This window comes from Oncorhynchus keta, chromosome 10 (assembly GCF_023373465.1).
Source record: "Oncorhynchus keta strain PuntledgeMale-10-30-2019 chromosome 10, Oket_V2, whole genome shotgun sequence".
In the NCBI taxonomy this organism is placed as follows: Eukaryota; Metazoa; Chordata; class Actinopteri; order Salmoniformes; family Salmonidae; genus Oncorhynchus; species Oncorhynchus keta.
In genome coordinates, this window is record NC_068430.1 from 55,219,980 (window position 1) to 55,236,230 (window position 16,251).

Consider the following 16,251-nt stretch of genomic DNA (forward strand, 5'->3'; position numbering starts at 1 on the left):
TCTAAAGCCATGACATCATTTTCTGGAATTTTCCAAGCTGTTTCAAGGCACAGTCAATTTAGCGTATGTAAGCTTCTGACCCACTGGAATTGTGACGCAGTGAGCTATAAGTGAAATAATCTGTCTGTAAACAATTGTTGGAAAATTTACTTGTGTCATGCACAAAGTAGGTGTCCTAACAGACTTGCCAAATCTATAGTTTGTTAACAAGAAATTTGTGGAGTGGTTGAAAAACAAGTTTTAATGATTCCAACCTAAGTGTATGTAAACTTCCGACTTCAACTGTACTGGTAGTATAGTATTCTACCATTCATATTGAAGTATGATAGCCTATAGTATAGTCAAGTGGAGTATAGTATGGTATAGTAAAAATGTTGAATGGAGTCGAGGTTCGTGGTTGTTAAAGAGCATTAGGTTAACCGTTAAGAGTACAATAATGAGTAAAACCGGTAGAAATTAGAGTCATGTTGTCTTCACTCGCTTTTGCAAGCAGGTAATAAGAAACTGAAACCCAGATAAATAATCCATAATAATCTAACACAGAAGTGTTTACTAGTGACGTGTTTTGCAGACATCCACACCCAAGTACACGTTTTTCAATTAAATTGTCGAGATAAATGATAGTTGGCTGATGGTGATTACAACAAGTCCTTACCTTAATCATCTCGCAATTTGGTCACCTTTTAGAACCTGTGCAATTATTCATATATCATTAATGACATCAAATATACAGCGGTAAAGTTGGTTTTATATTCACACATTTGCCAAATGCCATTTTAAATTGACAAATGCCATTTAAAATTGTAAAAATCATTAACGTTTTCACTGATTATGACAGAATCATCAAGCTAGGTTATGATTTATTCTATAAATGTCTAGCATCATTTTTGTTTTGAGTAAACATTACAGATTGGATTTGATATAAATATATCAAATCTATAAGATGCCATTTAAAGCGGTATAAATCAATAACTAATTCACAGTTTGTCATCATTTTTTATATAAATGTCTAGCATACTCTTACAACTTCTGTTTTGAGTAAAAGTTCCAGTTTTGATTTGATAGAGGGCATGTGGTCAAAGTTCTAACGACTCTGTTAAACCCTATTAGAAGGGGCCTGGCATAAAAGTCTGCATCTTCAGTCATATTAAATTAGATTACAGGAAAAAACTACAGGATGAAGGGGTCAGGCCTGACTAACAAAGAAGTGGATGGATCAAGAGGACCAAGACAACCAAGAGGATTCCACAGCATTCCACAGTGGAGATCAGGAGAACTCAGAGTGAACCATAACATACACTACTGTTCAAAGGTTTGGGGTCACGAAATTTCAATAAAAAAAAGAAAAAAGAAAAGCAACATTTGTGTCCATTATAATAACATCAAATGGATCAGAAATACAGTGTAGACATTGTTGTAAATCACTATTGTAGCTGATTTTTATTGGGATATCTACATAGGCATACAGAGGCCCATTATGAGCAACCACCACTCCTGTTTTCCAATGGCACGTTGTTAGCTAATCCAAGTTTATCATTTTATCAGGCTAGTTGATCATTAGAAAACCCTTTTGTAATTATGTTAACACAGCTGAAAACTGTTCTGATTAAAGAAGCAATAAAACTGGCCTTCTTTAGACGAGTTGAGTATTTGGAGCATCAGCATTTGTGGGTTCGATTACAGGCTCAAAATGGCCAGAAACAAAGACCTTTCTTCTGAAACTCATCAGTCAATCCTTGTTCTGAGAAATGAAGGCTATTCCATGCGTGAAATTGCCAAGAAACTGAAGATCTCGTACAATGCTGTGTACTACTCCCTTCACAGAACAGCGCAAACTGACTCTAACCAGAATAGAAGGAGTGGTTGCTGATAATGGGCCTCTGCACACCTATGCAGATATTCCATTAAAAAAAGAATCTGCTGTTTCCAGCTACAATAGTCATTTACAACATTAACAATGTCTACACTGTATTTATGATCAATTTGATGTTATTTTAAAATGGACAAAAAAATGATTTTCTTTCAAAAACAAGGACATTTCTAAGTGACCCCAAACTTTTGAACGGTAGTGTACTGTATACTGTATATATTAGCATGGGTATTGAAAGATACCAGAGGGTGGATAACAAAACAAAAGTACATGTTTTGTTTTTGGGCTAAATGTATACATTATGATTTGCCTCTAAACTGTATGTGAACCCCTCTGCAATCTACTGGCACTAACCATTAAAAACTAAGACTTCCACCAGGCTGTCACTATGCTATTTGCTCTCTTTCTCTCTTAAACTGCTAACACAAAGCCTACGTGAAAATTAGTTTTTTCACAAAAGATAATTAAAACAAATATAAACTGGCCCAAATCAGTTCTACATAATTCAGTAGGGAAGTGTGCAACTACCACACATTATACCAGTGGAGAAACTACATAATCTACATAGGTATTACCATATCCCTTTCAATTCACATTCCTTACAGAAATAACTATTTACAAACCTTTTAAAACATCCAGAAAGACAGTGGTCTTAGAAGGGTATTGCTACTTTAAAATACATGTTTTATGTGAATGGATGTGGATGAAAGAATTCTGCCAGTGTTTTAATGTCCTAGTTTCATGTTTTATGTATTTACCTCCAACTCTATATATCCAAGTGAGCCTATGAGGACCTTGGGGATCAGATTGACCATTATACGCATTGATCAAATGTATAATTACGGGGCGGCAGGGTAGCTTAGTGATTAGAGCGTTGGACTAGTAACCGGAAGGTTGCAAGTTCAAACCCTCGAAGCGGACAAGGTACAAATCTGTCGTTCTGCCCCTGAACAGGCAGTTAACCCACTGTTCCCAGGCCGTCATTGAAAATAAGAATTTGTTCTTAACTGACTTGCCTGGTTAAATAAAGGTAAAATAAAAATAAATAATAATAATAATAATAGACACTGCTCACAATGAGTTGTTTGTGATATCTACACTCAGTTGCCACTTTATTAGGTTCACTACCCTATACACGAAAAAATACATTGCTCCTATATACACCAAGTCCAGTGGTCTTGGCTTGCTAGACACTAAAGCATGCAGAGAAGTATTCTGTTACTGTTTGAACTTTAGAATGTGCAAAATGACAGCAGTCTGATGGTCTTTTCTAACTCAGAAAAGTTCCAAAACTTGTTCTGACTGGACTTAAAAACTTGAACAGTCCATCTCCTTTCCCAGTTTCATCAACAATTTTGAATTCACGCTGTTCCAGATGCAAAGGGGGTTGTACCTAATAAAGGGACCACTGAATCTATAGACTTTCCAGAATGTGTTCTGGAATTAAGCATGAAGCATTTGGCTGTAAGTGTTGAATCTATTACCTCAGGAGATGGTACCGTTCAGCTTGTCTGGGGATGACAAAGGACTTCAACAAAACCAAAATAGAAAATGATTGGAAGGGGCCTCTTTGCTGTTAAATTAGAGACGTATAAATCAATGACTGTTGTGCCTTGTAATTACTTTAAAAAGATGGAACTGTTGCACTAAAAATGCAATCTTTCAGATCTATTCCCGACGTAGGTGGAATTAGGGCCACAACAAACCCCAGAGGATTGTTTTACAGATTTGACTAAATCTATTGGCCAGGTCATACTAATAAGGGAGTTGCCAAAAATGTGTGTTTGATTGACGATGTAGATTTATATGAACCAATGTGAATAATATTACCGCATTCATCATGTACATTTTTAAAACATAAAAATACGATCAATTATTCACACTATATCTATCATCTCTGCACGTCATGTCACTGTTTTCCACAAGACTACGAGTACAAAATATTAGACAATAGCGGCACCTAGTGGTGAGAAAGGAGAAGAGAACCAGAGAAGCCACATTGCATACCAAACAATGTAGAGAAAACCTCTCTCCATGGGATTCAAACTTTTCAATTATATTGATCGATTTGACTGGTTTTGCATGAGGTTGATGTATTGAATCCCCCACAAAAGAGTACAATTAGGGCCTTTCGTGAATGTGGTTCCAATCGCTCTGGATAAGAGCGTCTGCTAAATGACTTAAATGTAAATGTAAATGTATGTCACACTCGCCGAACACAACTGCTGAAGACTTCACAGTGAAAAGCTAGCCTACGAGCCCAAAGCAACAATGCAGAGTTTTAAAAAATGAAATAGTAACAAGAGATGAATATAATACACAAGAATGGAGCACCAGTACCAGATCAATGTGCAGAGGTACGAGGTATTTGAGCTAGATATGTACATGAAGGCAGGGTAAAGTGACTATGCATCAGGATTGCTAATATTAAGAGTTGAATAAGGAACGCAGCACTAGTTACAATGAGTGTATTTATGTTAGTGTATTCGTATGTTTGTGTGCGTATGTAGTGTATGCGAATATGTGAGGGTTTTGTGTGGGCATGTCAACGTAGTGTGTTTGAATATTTATGCAATCAAGAGTAGCTTTACATTTAATTTCAAATGTTTCTTCCACTTTGAGAGAGTTTTTTGTGTTTTGTGTAGATCGTTGACACAGAAAGACAATTACATTCATTTTAATCCCACCTTGTAACACAACAACATGTGGAAAAAGTGAAGGGGTGTGAATACTTTCTATAGGAACTGTACACCCCAGTTGTCCCAGTAGACTTGCATGACTGTTTGTGAAATTTCTGGATTTGAGCACCCCGCCCCTTTCGTCATACTCCAGCCAAAGGCTAGCTCATTCCCAAGGCATCTCCAACCATTACAGCCTCAAAGCACACAGCCTCTAATATGGAGATGGGAGAGGAGCGGCTGGTGCCAGTGATTCATACATAGTGGATGTCCTTATTACCTTCTGGTAGATGTGTTTTTTTTTTTGGTGTGTGAACAGCAAGCCAGCATCCACATCTCTCCCACACACACTTGGATATTTACTCTTGCATGCACACACACTGCAGCACACATACTACGCTACACTGTAGTCACACACCATATGCACACACAGGCCTACATAAACCTCTCCAAATACACTACCAGAGACTCCCCTTTCTACAAAGTGTGTGTGTGTGTGTTCTCAGTGACAGCCTGTTGCTGACGACATGCTGAAGTATGGGTCCTGGCTTTGGGTAACACACACGGAAGGGACAGGAGCAGGTGGGGAAACCAGAGGTATGACCCTACGATGTGTATTTATATCCCCACATTCCATGAGCAGAAGAGTGACACCTCGAAAAGAGCCATGAAACTCCCAGAATAGGTACAGGAACACGGGCGCGTGTGAATCCGCCTGGTCAACGAGCACCTTATTTTTGGCTGGGGTTAAATACGCACGGCACCAAAAGAAAAATGTCAATGGCATCCAAGAGAGCAATGTGCATTGGACACAATGCAATACCTGCGGATTGGAGAAATGCAATGTCAACTTTGCCAACAAACATGACACATTATACAAACAAATGATTATACAAACAAATGATTATACAAACAAATGATTATACAAACAAATGATGCATGTATAAACCCATGCCAATGTTTCTTTCTCTAGGGCAGGGGTATACTGCTGTTTCTCTGTTAGCTGTACCCACCTGGTGTCCCAAGTCTAAATCAGTCCCTGATTAGAGGGGAAGAATAAAAGCAAAGCAGTTGAACTGGCATCAAGGTCCAGATTTGAATTTGAGGGCTGTAGAGCATCAGCCAGGTATTGATACAAGTATTAACAGCACGCGCAGCTGATCTGGTCAACTGTCACAACCACACCCTCATACCATAGTATTTTCACTGTACTGCTATCAGGAAAACAAAAACAATTAGAACAGCACTCACACAGATGATCGAATTCAATGATTGAATTCTGATTTATGACACGGGCCTTAATCATGTAAAGAAATCGTACATACATGCACTTCACATTTTTGGAACAGACTAGTAAAGACACACTTGGAGCCATGTTGCAATGTGGCTGCTCCTAAATACGGCTACAGCAGACATGCAGACGACACGACGCATAGGAGAGTAACGGACACCACTTCCCCTTCAACTTTGATCACCAGGGAACAGACATGATTAACCCCCTTCGTTCCCCTCCAACTATCATCCCCCGCTCTCTCTCTCTTGACCTCTAATCCTGACCGGTATATGACCCCATCTGAAAGTGAACTAAATGGGACTACTGACATTGCGTGCGGCGAATACTGGGGATACTTTAATACCCTTGACTAAACAGGGCAGGGCTAACATTTTTCCCCTGGTGGCACTGGTGCCTCTAACCTTTTCAGTTGGTGGCACCAGCCCATGATTTGGTGGCAATCACCCCCCAAATGTGCACAGCGTCACACAACAAACAATTTGAGTAGACCTAATAATTTTATAAAGCAATTCTCAATGCTTTATTAAGAAGTGCAATAGACTAAGGAGATTCAATGAAGACATTTTTACATCTAACATGTTCAAGCAGAAATGCATGATTCAAATATATTTTGATAAGCAACCTAAATCCAGGGTTGTCATGAATTCTGGGTTGACAATTAAAAAGGGAAAGGGGGATACCTCGTCAGTTGTACAACTGAATGCTTTCAACTGAAATGTGCCTTCCGCATTTAACCCAACCCCTCTGAATCAGAGCAGTGCAGGGTGCCTTAATCCACATTGCTCAGGGGCAGAACACCACCTCAGGCCATATTAGTTCTATTTTACTACATATTTATTTTATTTTACTTACAATAGGGCTCCAGAATTTGTGCCAATTCACCACCTGAGGAAGTGCCAACTCAAAACATAGTAGCTAGATCACCAACTCTAAATATAACACCTACTGCTAGTAGCCATGTATAAATCTAACAGTTAATGTAATGTCATACAAAAAAAAAAAAAAAAACGTTGCAATGAGGCCTAGTGCACTTTCATTGACCGATGCACATTTTCATACTCCACATTTCTAAGCCATTTCAAATATCTTGATTGTAAAAAAGAAAAAGTGTGCTTTGAGGTTATTGATCATTGAGAAATGATAGATTATACCTACAGAAAGCTGAGACCATCCTCTCTTTGGTGTGGACAAGTAGTTGCTTCCAAAGTTGTAATCTTTCCCAGAAATTGCATTTTAAAATGTTATATCATCACAAAAAAACGTGGGGGAGGTTCTCTTCTGCACTGTTCAACCAACCCAGTAAATGTGGAGGAGGAGTTAAGATGGAGTGTCGCCATTGTTAACGTCTAAAAGCAGAAGTCACGTCACAGGCTGTCTTTCCATTTTCACTGAAAAGAACATCCGGTTGGTCGGAAGTCAGCAGAGGGTATTGATTGAGGTGACCAGGAGAATGTACCAGACCTCTGCCAAACTAGGATCATAGTGTCCGGTGTAGAACTGTTGCTGTTTTTTTTAGGTTACGTACATTTGGAAAGTATTCAGACTTTTTCCACATTATGTTCCAGCGTTATTCAAAAAACAGATTAAATATGTTTTCTGTATTTAACCCATCTCCACACAGTACCCCATAACGATAAAGCATTTACATAAGTAGAACATTTCCTAAGGACTTTGAAGCACCTTTGGCAGCGTGTACAGCCTCGAGTCTTCTTGGGTATGACGCTACAAGCTTGGTATTTGGAGAGTTTCTCCCATTCTTCTCTGCAGATCCTCTCAAGCTCTGTCAGGTTGGATGGGGAGTGTCACTGCACAGCTATTATCAGGTCTCTCTAGAGATGTTTGATCTTGTTCAAGTCCGGGTTCTGACTGGGCTGACTGGGCCAGCTCTAGGAAGAGTCTTGGCGATTCCAAACTTCTTCCATTTAAGAATGATGGAGGCCACTGTTTTTGGGGATCTGTGCCTTGACACAATACTGTCTCGGAGCTCTACGGACAATTCCTTTGACCTCATGGCTTGGTTTTTGCTCTGATATGCACTGTCAACTCTGGGACCTAATTGAATTTACCACAGGTGGACTTCCATTAAGTTGTAGAAACATCTCAAGAATGATCAATGGAAAACAGGATGCACCTGAGCTCAATTTTAAGTCTCATAGCAAAAGGTCTGAATACTTATGTAAATAAGATGTTTTATATTTGTAATACACTAGCAACATTTCTAAAAACCTGTTTTCGCTTTGTCATTATGGTGTATTGTGTGTAGATTGAGGACATTTTTTTAATTAATCAATTTTAGAATAAGGCAATTTAAAATGTTGGAAAAGTCAAGGGGCCTGAATACTTTCCAAATGCACTCTAGGTTTTTGTTCCAGCCCAGAACGAACAATATCAGATTAAACTAATCAGGGTGTTGATTGAGGACCATGATAAGTTAGATCAAGTGTGGTACCCATGGGCTGGAACAACACACTATTGCACACGCTCCTAAGCCTCCAGGATCTGACTTTGAGACCACTGATTTGAATTTCAATCCAAACCATTTGAGAGTGAGTTTCTGTTATATCGCACACCATGACACTATCCACATGCCCCATTTCCATAGGGTAGGATTCAGGTGACACCTTATGGGCTGAGACTCCGGGTCCTGCATAGAAATATTGATTCTGTTTACATATGATGGGCCACCAGAGAACTCCAAAAAGCAGTAGGCGAGTCACTCACGTTTACAATCAATCAAGAACTTGGAAGTTTTGTACTTTTTATTCATCCCCAAAATATTGTCTCCTGAGGGGGATATACATCAGCAGGCGCCTAAAACAACTAACAGTATTGTATGCATACATCTTTAGATGAGTGGCCCCCAGCGTGAATAGAACCCACCACCCTGACGTCTGTAGCTTGCTCTACCAACTGAGCCACAGAAGGGTTACACTTTTAGAGTGTTGCAGACAGAGATGTCAACAAGTGCCGCGCTTACCTCAGCCAGCTGTAGGAATTCAATGGGGATATTATTGTGGACTGCTACTTTCGGAGATCCCTCAGGTTCCGGAGCGCATCTCTTTCTGCTGCAATGCTGGATACTGTGAATGCACCCCATTGATCCTCTGGTTCCGTCTTCTCCTTTTTCAGATTTGATCCACAAGTCAGTTGTCCGGATATCCCAAGGACCTGCTTTCTGTCTCTTAATCCTTAGGCTCCCCTCGTTTTTTTTCAATAGGGAATCACTCTTTTCCTCCTTTTCACGCTAGTACAGGGAAGCTGGGTCCTTCCTTGCTTCTTTGACACCCCAAAACTCCTTTCCTCCCCGTGAGCCCTCACACCCCTGTCCAAGTTGATCTTTCTCTCTCTCTCTACTCAGCCAGGACTGGAACCGTCACAACATTCACTCAGTCCAGCCCCCCAGTCTTTCCTTCACCACACGTCTCTCCCTCTTCTTTCAGAAAGCACAGGGACCGCTCTCTCGCACCCTCCTGCCGTCGCTCTTGCCGTTCCTGCACCCTTCTTTCTTCTGTCAGCCTGTACTTTTACACCATTCTCTCTCCCTCGCTAGCGGTTGTCCCTTCCCTCCCAGCATGCACGGACCCTTGACTCTCTGCACTTACACTCTCCTCTGGTTGCCCTCTTTCTCCCCTTTCCGCCTTCAAAGAAACACCCTGCTCTCTCATTCCCCCTCTCCTCTTACAACCCTCTCACTAGCTGTTCACCCTGCCAGCCTGCTGCACAAACAGTACTCTTCCCCTCTCTCTCATTTCTCCACTCCCCCCCTTTCCAAACAGCTGTTTAGGTCAGGCTGACTTCAGGCCCTTCCCTTTTTCTTGCTGTGTTCAGCCTCTCTCCCTCTTTTCCTCCATCGTTCCCCCTGAGATTAGATGGCGCCGCTCTGTGCGACACCCTGTCGACCCACCGGACTCTGCAACTTAGCACATGAGGGGCGGGCATACACAGTGCAATGGTTCGATCCTATTATTTTTCCTCTCATGTCATGGGTAAGCGACTAGATAGTACCTCACAAGCCAAAACCTTATGCACCAACCCAGCAACTCTGCATGAGGAGAGAAGACACACTTTGCCTTAACATCCCTCTCAACTGAAAACAATAATAGGCTCTGTTCCTGTAGATCTGTGTAGAGTAACACAGGGATTTAGGACCTCCTCGGAGAGCCAGCTGGTATTCCGCCAAGCCATCAGGAATAACACCCCACAGCAGAGCAGGAGAACAAACACAGTTAACACACGATCAGCCCCCCCCACTGACTTGAATCTGCTGCAGTAGAGAACTACTCAAACTGTGAGATACACAAACAGACTAGTCTCAAATTAGTCCAATAAACACCCACACATACACACAGCCACGCAGGGTACGGAGCAACAAGAGGTTGAAATACAAAATGATTGCATCCGACTGCAAGAGAACATACAAAACACACACACACACGCACACCTCCCCCTGGAGTGATACACACACACAACCTATTGCCTGTCAGCATTCCTAAGGTAAAACATAAACACGCTGAAGGTTGTTTTTAGCAGAGGGGTCTGGGACCCTCCTGTCACTGTCGAGACAGGCCAGAGGGAAAGGGACGGGGACACAGCAGGACCCTCCACACCTGCCACCAAGAGTCCTGTACACAGCAGGGGGCGAAAAGTGTTCTCCACTAAATAAAAATCATGTTCAGGACTAGAGGTCGACCGATTATGATTTTTCAATGCCGATACCGATACCAATTATTGGAGGACCAAAAAAAAGCAGATACCGATTAAATCGGCAGCTTTTTTTCATTTATTTGTGTTAATGACAATTACAACAATACTGAATGAACACTTATTTTAACTTAATATAATACATCAATAAAATCAATTTAGCATCAATTAAAATGAAACCTGTTCAATTTGGTTTAAATAATGCAAAAACAAAGTGTTGGAGAAGAAAGTAAAAGTGCAATATGTGCCATGTAAGAAGGCTAACGTTTAAGTTCCTTGCTTAGAACATGAGAACATGTGAAAGCTGGTGGTTCATTTTAACATCAGTCTTCAATATTCCCAGGTAAGAAGTTTTAGGTTGTAGTTATTTTATAGGACTATTTCTCTCTATACCATTTGTATTTCATTAACCTTTGACTATTGGATGTTCTTATAGGCACTTTAGTATTGCCAGTGTAACAGTATAGCTTCCGTCCCTCTCCTCGCTCCTACCTGGGCTCGAACCAGGAACACATCGACAACAGCCACCCTCGAAGCAGCGTTACCCATGCAGAGCAAGGGGAACAACCACTCCAAGTCTCAGAGCGAGTGACGTTTCAAACGCTATTAGCGCACATCGGTTCACATCGGTTACACCAGCCTAATCTCAGAAGTTGATAGGCTTGAAGTCATAAACAGCTGCTGGCAAATGCACAAAAGTGCTCTTTGAATGAATGCTTACGAGCCTGCTGCTGCCTACCAGCGCTCAGTCAGCCTGCTCTATCAAATCATAGACTTAGTTATAACATGATAACACACAGAAATACAAGCCGTAGGTCATTAATATGGTCGAATCCGGAAACAAGACATATTCTTTCAGTGAAATACGGAACCGTTCTGTATTTTATCTAACGGGTGGCGTCCATAAGTCTAAATATTCCTGTTACATTGTACAACCTTCAATGTTATGTCATAATTACGTAAAATTCTGGCAAATTAGGCGGCCCAAACTGTTAACCAGGTGAAATTGTCACTTCTCTTGCGTTCATTGCACGCAAGAGAAGTGACAATTTCACCTGGTTAATATTGCCTGCTAAACTTTCTTTTAGCTAAATATGCAGGTTTAAAAATATATACTTCTGTGTATTGATTTTAAGAAAGGCATTGATGTTTATGGTTAGGTACACATTGGAGCAACGATACGCACCGCATCGATCATATGCAACGCAGGACACGCTAGATAAACTAGTAATATCATCAACCATGTGTAGTTAACTAGTGATTATGATTGATTGATTGTTTTTATTAAGATAAGTTTAATGCTAGCTAGCAACTTTCCTTGGCTTACTGCATTCGCGTAACAGGCAGTCTCCTCGTGGAGTGCAATGTAATCAGATGGTTAGAGCATTGGATGAGTTAACTGTAAGGTTGCAAGATTGAATCCCCCGAGCTGACAAGGTAAAAAAAAAGTTGTTCTGCCCCTGAACGAGGCAGTTAATCCACCGTTCCTCGGCCATCATTGAAAATAAGAATATGTTCTTAACTGACTTGACTAGTTAAATAAAGATTAAATAATGGTGTAAAAAATAAATAAAATCGGCCAAATCTGTGTCCAAAAATACCGATTTTCAATTTGTTATGAAAACTTGAAATCGACCCTAATTAATCGGCCATTCCGATTAATCGGTCGACCTCTGTTCAGGACCACACCTGAGGGGTAGCTAGCTAATTTTGATAAGCAACTAGAGGGTTATTCTACAAATCAGGTTTAAGGAGCTCTAGCGAGGCAACTTTGGTCAACTCGGAGTTCAACTCGGGATAACCAGTCATACAAATGTGGTTCACTTTTTAGACAGGTAAATGTCTATGGCAACAAATCCTTCAGAACTAACCTGCTCCCGAGCAGGCTCAGTCAACACTAACTCCATTTATTCTGAGTCTGACCTGCAAGTTGAGAACAAATTAAATCAGATTCCCTCTCTCTCGCAACGATTGCATCACTATCCCCTTCATTTCAGGAATACCGATTAAATATTTGATTAATATTATTCTTTTTTTAAATTAAAATGTTTAAAATACCTAGTACATTATTTATCAATAACAGAATGCATTTGAAACTTCATACAGGTAACACTTAACAATATTCTCTAGGAGCAGTAGTGTCTGGGCTAGAATCTATTGTAGGTTCGCTAAAGTAGAATTTGACACAGGCACAAGGGTTGTATTAAAACTTTTTTTTTTAAACTGCACATTTACTGCATAGACACAAATTCATCAACACACACACAGTACAGCAAAGTAAAAAAATGGTCTCAGTCCTAAATTGAAAAGTATCTGTGTGTGTTCAGTTTGTAGGCCTACTACCCGGGTAGAGCACATGTGCATGTTGGAGCTCTTATTGATACCAAGATTGATCCAATTAATAAGTGTGTCCTCAATGAGATGGATTGAAGGAAAGACATGCTAGCTCAATGGCTTCAAAAACAAATAAAACTTGGCTTCTCACTCAAGGGCTGATAAATGATATAATATACAATATATTACGCCCTCTAGGGGAATTACAATATATTGAATCAGGAATACCCAAATTCTATACGGGTGTAAATTGTCTAGGTTATATCCTCTCCTTCCGAATCTGAAGGCGTCCCTGCATGTACTAGACGTCTTAAGTCGGATTCAACCGGCTTATGTCGGGGGAATGTGTAAACTCAAGGGCTTGGGAGAAAGCTTTGTCTAAACCATTTAGAATAGAATTCATAACTAAGAGTAAGGGGTTACCAAGGGATATGTAAGTCAGCTCTTCGAGAGGATTCATCTCAGCATGGTCATCTTCTGGAGTAGGGTTGACTCTTGCTCGAGGAATTTCATGGACAATGAAGATTGTCGGGTAGCTGATCTCTTTCTGAGCAGACTGACGGTTGTAGTACTCCACCTCTTCGTAATTTCCACATTGTTGTTCTGCTCATCTTCCTCTTCAGATAATGGACTTTGCTGAGGAGTTGTTAGTTTGGGTCTCTGTTCCAGGTCTTGGTCCTCTTCAACTTAAGCAGACGGTGCAAAGAATCCACAGGGCAAGAGCAGATTGCAGTGTAGCTTCCTCTCCGCAACAGCTTTTCATACCAGACCTGCTGGCTTTCTGTCCTACTCCTACCCGCATGAACTGGTCCTCCTGAACCCAACTGCAGTCCCGCAATGTTATTTTCGGGCGTATGTGAACATTTTTTAAATAGTCTGGGTGGCCATTTGATGAATTCTTCAGCAGTCTCATGGCTTATGGCTGTTAAGGATCCTTTTGAACCTAGACTTGGCACACCGGTACAGCTTGCCGTGCGGTAGCAAAGAGAACAGTCTTTGACTTGGGAAACTCGTCTTTTACAATTTTTTGGCCCTTCCTCTGACACCGCCTAGTATATTGATCCTTGATGTCAAGACGCTTGGCCCCAGTGACGTACTGGGCTTTACGCACTACCCTCTGTAGCACCTTCAGATCGGATGCCGAGCAGTTGCCATACCAGGCGGTGATGCAATCGGTCAGGATACTCTCGATGGTGCAGCTGTAGAACTTTGAGGATCTGGGGATGCATGCCAAATATTTTCAGTCTCTTAAGGGGGAAAAGGTGTTGTAATCATATCTATAGCCAAGCATAGGCTATAGCCTAGTCTATTTAATTGAGACCACACCTGATCTCGCACATATGGCGACAAGAATGATGAGAGCAGACACTTGTACTTCCTCTTAGGCTATATCCTGTATGCAAAACATAGCACATCTTTAAGCATGACAATTTGCAGGCAGAAACAAATAAATGGGTAATCAATATTTATTCAAAATGAAAAGGTGCAACGCTCGCTCACCATGGTAGCCTATGTGCACATTGCGGATTTTTCTTACAATGATCACATTTTCTAAATGCACCTCGACTCATTGGTTAAGTGCCCTCCACTTCTTTCCATTACCAATATTTACTTAGGGACACTGTAGCCAACAATAGTCTAATCATAATTAATTACATGGTCCTTCTGTAGCTCAGTTGGTAGAGCATGGCGCTTGTAACGCCAGGGTAGTGGGTTCGATCCCCGGGACCACCCATACGTAGAATGTATGCACACATGACTGTAAGTCGCTTTGGATAAAAGCGTCTGCTAAATGGCATATATTATTATTATTATATTATCTTGCACGCCCAACCAGGAGAGGTAGGCTACTTAGCTTGAAGCAACTAATTGTGTGTGTGTGAATAATGCGCCAAAGAGCTGCTTTTAATACAATACGTAGGCTAAAGCATACAAAGCAGAAAAGACTAGCGTTTCCAAATAATCTGTGGGACAAAAATATTTTCACCCCAAAATTGTTTATCTGACTGAACACTCCCAACTGCAGCATGAAAAATGCAGTTTTCCCCACAAAAAGGGCTTTATTAGAGACAGAAATACTCAGTTTCATCAGCTGTCTGGTTGGCTGGTCTCAGACGATCCCGCAGGTGAAGAAGCCGGATGTGGAGGTCCTGGGCTGGCATGGTTACACTTGGTCTGCGGTTGTGAGGCCGGTTGGAAGTACTGCTAAATTCTCTAAAATTACGTTTGAGGCGGCTCATGGTAAAGAAATGAACATAAAATGCTCAGGCAACAGCACTGGTGGCCATTCATGCAGTGAGCATGCCAATTGCTCCCTCAACTTGAGACATCTGACATTGCGGTGTGACAAAACGTCACATTTTAGAGTGGCCTTTTATTGTCCCCAGCACAAAGTGCACCTTGGCAAAGGAGAAAATGCTCACAAACAGGGTTGTAAACAAGTGTGTGTTTAACATTTGAGAGAAATAAGCTTTTTCTGCGTATGGAACATTTCTGGGAACTTTTACTTCAGCTCATGAAACCAACACCTTACGTGTATATATTTTTACAGTATACTTCTCCATGACATGCTGAAAAGTGCTGGGTGCATTTGTGACTCCTTGAGGCATCTGATTGAACCCCCAGAATCCAATGGATGTGAAAAGAAGTGTTTGCCTTGCTCCTCCATTTCAACTTGATAGTGTCCCGACTGCAAGTCCATGACAGAGAATCACTTCGAGCCCGTCAGAGCTGATAAATTTTCCTCTATGTTTGGTAAGGTGAATACGTCTGATGGTCTGGTTGTTCAACCTGTAGTTGATGTCAAGAGCTCTTTCAGGGGAAGTCGTACGGCTTGGTAGTCAGACGGATGGATCTGGGTCTCTGCTTGAAGTTGGATTAGAGAGACCAAGGCGGTGCCTGACTGCAGTTGTGTGACTATAGTCAAGGTCACCCATGGCAAACAATTCAAGGATGGAGCTCAGCTTGCTTGTCGAAAGTGATGGTGCTCTCAGAACCTGTCAGATTCACTCAGCAGTGGTGGGAGTGTGAGACACTGTTCTTGAGCTTTGTCTCTGGGTGTTGACAGTGAGGCGAGGGACAAGGGGATGGAGAATTCTGCAATGTTGCGGTTTGCTGACACTGATGTCATGAGCAGTCTCGTTCTTGAGTAGGATTGACAGGATGTAGCTACAGAAGAGCAGACCACCTGGCATGAGTGGGAGGCTCCGCCAGCAGTGGGTACTTTTCTTGTGCAGTCATTCAACACCATCTTCTGTGCTGTTGGAACAGTGACACTCTTCTTGCATTGCAATTTGACTTTACTTTGCTGTTGTCTTGCATCTTCTGTACAGGCTATTGGAGTGGCGCGCGTATGTGCTCGTCTCTGGCTTGGT

At 41.3% G+C, this 16,251-nt stretch overlaps 1 protein-coding gene across 4 annotated transcripts in view; it reads right to left on the reverse strand.

Annotated features, from left to right (window-relative positions):
- The window catches only part of LOC118388986 (tensin-2-like), an 83,113-nt gene extending 73,595 nt beyond the window's left edge, over positions 1-9,518 (reverse strand). For all 4 annotated transcript variants that reach the window (XM_052527307.1, XM_052527305.1, XM_052527306.1 and 1 more), the window contains exon 1: positions 8,820-9,518. Coding sequence is in view for 3 of the 4 variants with exons in the window: in XM_052527305.1 (XP_052383265.1) it covers positions 8,820-8,939 (120 nt within the window). In the remaining variant the exon portion in view is untranslated. The remainder of the gene's footprint in view (positions 1-8,819) is intronic.
- Between the last annotated feature and the right edge of the window lie 6,733 nt (positions 9,519-16,251).